The following is an 8095-nucleotide window of genomic DNA, read 5'->3' as shown; positions in this document are numbered from 1 at the left end:
CTAATAATAAATTTTTTGGTGAAAAATAAAGTACAAATTATATCAATTCAATTGCCTAAAAGCACCACTCGTTTTATCTTATTGCAAGGCTTCAAGGATTTTAGTCAAGGCTATATCAAAGACTAGTAAGCTCGACTTTCAAATTAGGCTAAGTTTGACTAACCGATCCGCAACAACGTTGTGTTCTCTGGACATGAACCTAATTTGCTATTGCACTTCAATTTTCATTATTCGACGAAATCTTCTAAGTAAAATAATACCTAAATCTTCCAATCTAATATCAGTTAATTTTTTATGATTTTCTTTACATGCTTTTTTGAAGACAAAATGTATCTACTATTGCATCTATTTGTGGTTATGAATATTAGTTTTAATTAATATAAACTTGTGTTTACTCTCTACTTTTCTTTCACTCAAATCTCAAGGGAAAGGAAAAATGCTTTGGACTAGGGTTCAGAAAATGAAAGAAATAAAGGAGTAAAAGCTTGTGACTTTTTTTTTAAAGTAAAAAGCTGGTGACTTTTAGTTTTGTTTAAGATAGAAATCAGTTGGACAAATTGGAACTTCATTTTAAAAAATTAGGTTAAGAATGTCCTTTTTCACATGGTAAAAGTATTATAGTATTATAGAGGTCCTTATATTTTGTTTCTTTTACTCAAAAAAATGAAAAATTTAATCCCTATATATTAGATTAAAGAGCAAATTGGTTCTTTCTGTTAAAAATTTCTTCTATTTGTACCATTAAAAATTGGCATGATTGATGAAAGAACGAGATAGTGACACGTGATGTGCCACGAGTACCTCATGTTGTATACTAGAACCAATTTTTAACAAAAAAAATGGATGAAATTTTTAATAGAAGGACCAATTTACTCTTTCATCTAACATATATGAACTTACTTGCTCAGTTTTTTAGTAGAGGGGTAAAAAACAATCTTACTCTTAATACATGGGCCTCCATGATAGTTTACCTTTTTCACATTCAAGCCACATCAGAAATTTCCAAAACAATCAATCCATGGATGTTTGAAATATATTCAATATAAAATAACCAAGGTTGAGAGGTTTATAAATGGATGTTTCATTTACGAGCCCATCGTATTCGGTTCTTTCATGCAACTATTCTTAAGAAGTGAATATTCAGTAGGTATGAAGTTGATTCAGTGTTCGAAAAAATTAATGTAGTAACAAAGACTTCTAGTTTCATTAGTGGTTGTTTCCGACATTGCAGGAACTAAGGCAACCAAACTTGAAACTACAAATTTGTAGTACTCCATTTTCCGACAGATGATTTAATCTTTGTTTTAAAAGGCTTTAAATACATTATAAATAACAACGAAACAAAGGGTTTGCACCAATTAATTTTCCATTGTTAAAAAAAAAGAAAAAGAAGAAAAATAGCTTCTTCATTTGCAGCAATGGCGGCTTTCGCCATTGTTATGATGGTGTGCTTAGTTCTCATCCATGGTGGCCAATGCAAGGGTCTTTTTAATGCAGCAGAGGCTTTACATAAAGCTAAAGATGCCGAAAATGGTGATGTCGGTCCCGATGTTAAAGCTTTCAACGTGTTGGATTATGGTGCAAAGCCTGATGGAAAGACAGATAGTTCAATCGTATGGCTTAGTTTATACATACATACATACAAACATTATGGGGTTCTTTTTTCATTTTTTGCATTGAAAGCTTGCTTGATTTTCTGCAGAATTTTAGAAGGACTTTCGAAGCTGCTTGTAATTTCCATGGAGATGCAATGATGGTAATCCCTGAAGGCGAGTTCTTAATGGGACCTGTTTTATTTTCAGGTCCATGTTCCAATCCATCTTTGTTGATTATTCAAGTTAATGGAATTGTTAAAGCTCAATCTAATATGGCGTATTATCGAGGTGGTGGAGACGATGATACGGATTGGATTACATTTCAGGCCATTGATGGTTTAATTGTGTCCGGACGTGGTACTTTCCATGGCCAAGGTTCCCAGGTTTGGGGTTTCAATGACTGTGCCAGGAAGTCGAACTGCGTCCGCTTGCCCGCCGTAAGCTTCGAATCACCTCTCGAAAAAAAACACTTCGGAGTTTTCTTTTTGGGACGTGCTTCGATGAGATTTGTTGACTTAGGTACCGAAGCATGTCCCCAAGACAAAACCCGAAATCGTTGAGCTTATGGTTGAGGTTGAATTTTGTTGTGTATGATTGTAGACATTGAAGTTCATCAAGGTAACCGATGCGATCATCCGTGGGATAAAATCCATTGACCCCAAAGGGTTCCACATCATGATCAGCATGAGTCGGAATTTTAGGATTTTCAGCGTTGATTTGCAAGCCCCCGGTGATAGTCCCAACACCGACGGTATTCACATGAGCAAATCAGACCTCGTTAAAATATCGAAAACTGTCATCGCTACGGGTGATGATTGTGTCTCGATGATCCATGGATCTACCAACATTAGCATCAAGAAAGTCATTTGCGGCCCTGGTCATGGTTTCAGGTATCTAGTTCCTCATTCCGATTATCGAATATATCTAATGAACGAATCACGTATTGTGTTGGACATTCCATATATACTGTCATCATAGTGTTAAATCAAGTAGTTCTTTGAAATTTATGCATGTATATGTTTGATAACAGCATCGGTAGCCTTGGCCACTACGACGATGAGGCAGATGTTAGCGGGATCATCGTGAAAAATTGCTCATTAAGAGAAACGGACAACGGTGTTAGAATCAAAACATACAAAACTGACTCCCCAAGTAAAGCTTCGGGCATAATTTTTCAAGACCTGATCATGACTCGAGTTCGAAACCCCATCATCATAGATCAAGAATACGGAAACACGAAATACAGTCAGGTTAACTGTCATAATGTGATGTTACGATTGCTATTTTTCAATTTCAGCTCTCTGTAAACTTTTAGACAATGATAAAATTAAAGTTGTTTTCTTTCTATTGTTTCATGAAGCCATCGAAAGTCCGAATCAGCGACGTTCACTATATAAACATCCGAGGAACTTCAGCTAGCAAAGTTGCAGTTGATCTACTTTGCAGCGCGTCGAATCCTTGCCAGGGCATTCACTTAGACAACGTCAACTTGCAATATGCCGGTCCTCCAAATGACGACATGCCCTTCAGTTCCAATTGTCGGAACGCCAGGGTCGCTTACCACGGCTACCAAAGCCCTCCGCCTTGCCGTTAGGCGGTTGACTGTAACTCATAGCGGGATTCTCACTGTCCGTGTCGACGAATTCATGGAAATATGGAGAATATCTGTAAAAAAAAAAAAAAACAAAACAAAAAACTAGTAGTGGATTTAGCTAAGTGTACTATAATACTATATTTGATGTCAAGAACATCGATTTGATCCATTTTGTAATTTCCAGATTTACTGTATATTAATTCATAATAGAAGACATGACTTTCATCAACAACTGTTTCTTGTGAAAATGGGAAAACTTGTTCAATTTATAGCAGATTTTTCAATTCAACTCGAGATTTGAGAATAAGTGTAGAATACAAATATCTTATAATTTGGAATGAATTAAATTTCTTTAAAGGTATAATGATAAATTTATTCTTCAATGTTTATATCTTTAGTGAATTTAACCTTTATACTTTTTTTAAGTTAAATTTAACTCTCAACCTTTTGAAAAAGAGTCAAATTATTTTTATTTTTAACAAAAATGTTTACAAAACATTAATTTTTTAACAATGTTGGCGTGACTACCTTTCATAATACTATGGCACTATTTATCTTATATGTTAAGTAAACAAATAATTACAAAATTACAAAACATTCAAAAATTGGTAAATCATGTATTCATACATATAAAATATGGATATGGTTCAGTAAAATAAGATTTCACATAATATTGGTATTTGATACATGAATGATAAATGAAATGGTTGAAACTTGATATATATTGATTATATTCTTTTCATGTTAATGCTTTTGTTTGTATTGATTTGAATCATGAAAGTATCATTAAGCTTTATCGCTCAACATACAGTACTTTGTTTATTCTGTGCGTAGGTATTAGTAGATCTCGAAGACTCCGGGAGTGATTCAGCATTCAAACCGCAGCTCTCGACTCAACAATGTTTGTATAGTTCCTTATGTTTTTATATATGATATATACTTAAGATTGAGTCGGTTTATAATGTGAATGATCGTTTTGGAACCTTGGATTGGTAAATGTCATTTTGAATTCAAACATATGAATCATTTAAGTAATCATGTAAAGGTATAAGATTTAAATTGAGGAATTTTGCAAATGGACATTTGAATTGATTTGGTTTGAATTGTGTAAGGTATATATATATATATATATATATATGTATGGTGTTAAATGGTTAAATTAGGCCAATGAATATGTATGTATATATGTTGAAATGTGGTATTACTTAAAGCATATGTGTTTAATTGTGCCTAAACGTTATTTGGTATGTTTGATGATCATAGGTATTGGTTTGGTTGGCAATTAAGTTAATATATAATGACTTTTTTGAAAATTATAGGTGATGTCACAACCTCAAACTCCCAATGTCGCAAAAATATTCAAAATCCGGACGACCATTCTATATTAACCTAATTGCCAACCAACCCCATAAACCCTCATTAGTGAAAAGTAAAATCCATCTGAGATAAAATTAGAAACTGGAGAGAAAATGAGAGTCAAGGCCCATTGAAACCTAGCTCTCAATTGAAACCCAAAGGCAATGAGAAGCGAGAGCTTATAGGAGGGGCACACCCTGCCAATTCTGGGACAAACAGACAAGACATAGCCAAAAAACAACTGACAAAGGAGAAAACCTTTTTAAGAAAAGAAGAGACCAGCAAAAGAGAGAAAAAAAGAAACACTTAGAGATTTCAACTCAAAAACTCGAAAGCGCGGTTGAAAATCCTAAAATAGAAAATGGAGAAACATCGGCAACGATCACATGTCACTACAACTTCGAGGAGAGTTCTACTACACTAGGAGAGAACAACTGAATTCAGATAGCTAAAATTAAATTCTAAGTTAAAAATACTTTAAAAAAAAAAAACCTTAAGCTAGGATTACAACAATACTAATCGCCATCAAACAATGTATATGTAAAGTAATGGATATCATCATTTAATAAACTCTTCACATTTCCCAATAATTCCTTATGAATAATTAAGTGATCAATTTTATTTCGGACCTCTTTCGCAAACAATCTGCTATTTTATTACTCTCTCTTAATATCTGTAGGAATTTCACTTCCTTATAAGTTAAAAATATTCTTATAACAATATAAGTTAAGTTGATTTATAAAATAAATGACTTTTTAATATTTTTTCAATTGAGATGATATCTAAATTAACTCGTGACAATGCATTTATTTAAAGGATTGCGGATTTTTGGGCTATAATTAGGCCCATGAAAGCATTGGGTACAAAAAAATTAAGCCCAGTACCAAACAGGCTGGGCCACCCTTTCCCTTTCAATTAGTTTTCAAGATCCACAACAAAAACCCTAACCCTAACAGAAGAATTTTCTTTAGGGTTATAAAGGCCGCCTCCGCGTTCTTCTTTGCAAAAACACTAGAGTTTTCAACTCACACGGACGGGAGGGAGACGAGAAAAGGAAGACAACGATGGTGTCTTTGAAGTTACAGAAGCGGCTCGCCGCTAGCGTCCTGAAGTGTGGCCGTGGCAAGGTTTGGCTTGATCCTAATGAAATCAATGAAATCTCCATGGCCAACTCCAGTAAGTTGCTCCCCACTCTCTACTTGTTCAATTCATTTCTATCTGTAATCCAATATGCTGTAGTGTATGTATGTATATCCTTGCTGTTATATTTTTGTCTTTAATTGTGCAGGGTTTGTTTGGTTCCTTCGACAAATGATAGATTTAGATCTGAATTTCTACTTACTCCTAGCTAGTAAATGCAACTAAAAATGCTTTAGAAGTGTTATTTCTTGAAAACTAGTTCGTAAAATTAAAACAACAAAGAACTAGCTCTGTAACACTTTTTTTGGCCTAAGGGCGTTCGTTTTTGTTCTAATGTATTTTAAACTGAACCGGAACATAATTTTTGGCGGTTCGCCTTGTGTGCTTACGATACCTGTTTGTGAAGCTGCTTCCGGTATTTGTTTCAGTATGTTGAAGATTTTGATCACTGGTTGCAGGGCAGAATGTTAGGAAACTTGTTAAGGATGGTTTTGTCATCCGGAAGCCTACCAAGATTCACTCCCGATCTCGTGCACGCAGAATGAAAGAGGCCAAGAGAAAGGGTCGTCATTCTGGCTATGGTATGATTAATCCACTGTTTGGTGGCCTATATTTTATTGTGTTTGATTGATGGTTGGGTTCCTTTGTTCCTCAAAGTTCATTGTAAGCAAGACATGATCCTGATCAAATAATTTCAGGTAAGAGGAAGGGTACCAGGGAGGCAAGATTGCCTACAAAGATCCTTTGGATGAGGAGAATGCGAGTACTAAGGCGTTTGCTTCGTAAGTACAGGGAATCCAAGAAGATTGACAAGCACATGTACCATGACATGTACATGAAGGTGAAGGGTAATGTATTTAAGAACAAGCGTGTCTTGATGGAAAGCATCCACAAGTCCAAGGCTGAGAAGGCAAGAGAGAAGACACTCTCAGATCAGTTTGAGGCCAAGCGAGCTAAGAACAAGGCGAGCAGGGAGAGAAAGATGGCCAGAAGGGAAGAACGCCTTGCACAGGTAATTTAAACATCTGTCTTGATTCCCATATTGATACTGTGATGATAAAATCAATCATGGGTTCTGAATTGAATTGATGTCGAACCAAAATTGTATTCAGAAGAAAGCTAGAAGTGTATTGCTTTCACTCAGTTACTTTGATGTCACTTAACTGCTTCATCCATGCGGCTTGTGTGCACTTGTGTCTGATACATTCTAGCATGATCTTACAATATACAGAAAACGTTAAATATTGAGCAGCGTATATACCCATGTTTAAAAAGTCACTTCCGAGTTTGGGTAACATAGCATTTACATACTAAGCTATATTTTGATGTCTAGAAGATTGGCATGCCCTTTTATGGATTTTGATTTGGATGATGCTTCTAGTTGGGTTATTTTGCGACTGAATGCTGGTTTTCTTTATCATTTCAGGGACCTGGTGTGAAAGCAGCACCTGCAGCTGCACCGCAACAGGCCGAGTAAGATGCACGACAATGATGTTGTATTATTATTTTTTCTTTTATTTCAGCAGCTCTAATTTGGATCACTTTTGGCATATGCAGGGGAGTTAGGAAGTCAAAGAAGTGAATGAAGTAATGTTTTGTTTTTCTCTGTAGGAGTTTGAATGCAAAACTCGGTTTCCATTTTGTGTTTTAAATCTTTAGTTTTATATAATTATAGAATTTTGAAGAAACCACTGAGCTGTTATAAGAAATGGAAGATGGAAGATGTTTGTGGTATTGTTTATTAGTATAATGTACTATTATGTTGAATGTGCTATGAATTATTTCTGATCTTAGAACTTTTGTTTACTATAATCTCATTATCATGTCCTAAAAAGTTTTCTTTTTGGGTCATATTGTTTTTTGACTTTATAATATTTAGCAATATTTCATATTTTTCAATTTTTATTAGAATAATATCATAATGTGTGATATGAACACATTGCTTGCTGCTAACTTTTTCTTTTATTGAACTGTAGAAATCATTATAATAAATTGTTAATTTATTAATTTTTATCAACTGAATTGGCTTTAAGGTAGATAATTTTGCCTCACATGGAAGTTTGAGCAATCTTTTTATTTTTATGACACCAATGGCAGAACAAGAAATTGGAGAAAATGATGAAGATGAGTTTGTAGAATGTTTTTAGTACTCAACAAAAGAAAAAGTGTAGGTTTTAGTTATAGATGTGGGTATTAAACAAAAAAAAAAAAAGTGTAGGTTTAAGTGTATTTAAATATTAATTCTAAATATGTTTTATTTATTGTCGTATTAAAATAAAAAGTCACATGAGTGTAAAAAAAAAATCAAATTTACCAAATTACTTGTAGTTCAAAGTTAGATGATACTGATATTAATTAATATAAAACGTTAATATTATCTATATCAAACATATCTTAGTTCCACATTGTT

At 34.1% G+C, this 8095-nt stretch overlaps 2 protein-coding genes across 2 annotated transcripts; both read left to right on the top strand.

Annotated features, from left to right (window-relative positions):
* Positions 1-1418: 1418 nt before the first annotated feature.
* Positions 1419-3189, top strand: LOC108481373 (exopolygalacturonase-like). Its single transcript, XM_017784515.1, has 5 exons — positions 1419-1613; positions 1703-2032; positions 2196-2485; positions 2626-2845; positions 2956-3189. The coding sequence occupies exons 1-5, from the start codon at positions 1419-1421 to the stop codon at positions 3187-3189; spliced, it is 1269 nt and encodes a 422-aa protein (XP_017640004.1).
* Positions 3190-5480: 2291 nt separating this feature from the next.
* On the top strand, positions 5481-7481 carry LOC108480277 (60S ribosomal protein L19-1-like). Its single transcript, XM_017783209.2, has 5 exons — positions 5481-5721; positions 6144-6266; positions 6384-6697; positions 7112-7158; positions 7243-7481. The coding sequence occupies exons 1-5, from the start codon at positions 5610-5612 to the stop codon at positions 7265-7267; spliced, it is 621 nt and encodes a 206-aa protein (XP_017638698.1). The 5' UTR covers positions 5481-5609; the 3' UTR covers positions 7268-7481.
* The last annotated feature ends 614 nt before the right edge of the window (positions 7482-8095 follow it).

This window comes from Gossypium arboreum, chromosome 3 (genome assembly GCF_025698485.1).
Source record: "Gossypium arboreum isolate Shixiya-1 chromosome 3, ASM2569848v2, whole genome shotgun sequence".
Lineage (NCBI taxonomy): Eukaryota > Viridiplantae > Streptophyta > Magnoliopsida > Malvales > Malvaceae > Gossypium > Gossypium arboreum.
Note: the sequence above shows the minus strand (reverse complement) of the source record. Positions and strands in the feature narration are given on the sequence as shown.

What these genes read in the sequence shown, in the direction of transcription:
- LOC108481373 (XM_017784515.1), top strand. Translation starts at nt 1,419, where the DNA reads ATGGCGGCTTTCGCCATTGTTATGATGGTGTGCTTAGTTCTCATCCAT. An exon ending in GGCCCTGGTCATGGTTTCAG is followed by an intron (nt 2,486 to 2,625) that starts GTATCTAGTTCC and finishes GTTTGATAACAG; the next exon opens with CATCGGTAGCCTTGGCCACT. An exon ending in GAAACACGAAATACAGTCAG is followed by an intron (nt 2,846 to 2,955) that starts GTTAACTGTCAT and finishes TGTTTCATGAAG; the next exon opens with CCATCGAAAGTCCGAATCAG.
- LOC108480277 (XM_017783209.2), top strand. Translation starts at nt 5,610, where the DNA reads ATGGTGTCTTTGAAGTTACAGAAGCGGCTCGCCGCTAGCGTCCTGAAG. An exon ending in GGGTCGTCATTCTGGCTATG is followed by an intron (nt 6,267 to 6,383) that starts GTATGATTAATC and finishes AAATAATTTCAG; the next exon opens with GTAAGAGGAAGGGTACCAGG. An exon ending in GGGAAGAACGCCTTGCACAG is followed by an intron (nt 6,698 to 7,111) that starts GTAATTTAAACA and finishes TTATCATTTCAG; the next exon opens with GGACCTGGTGTGAAAGCAGC.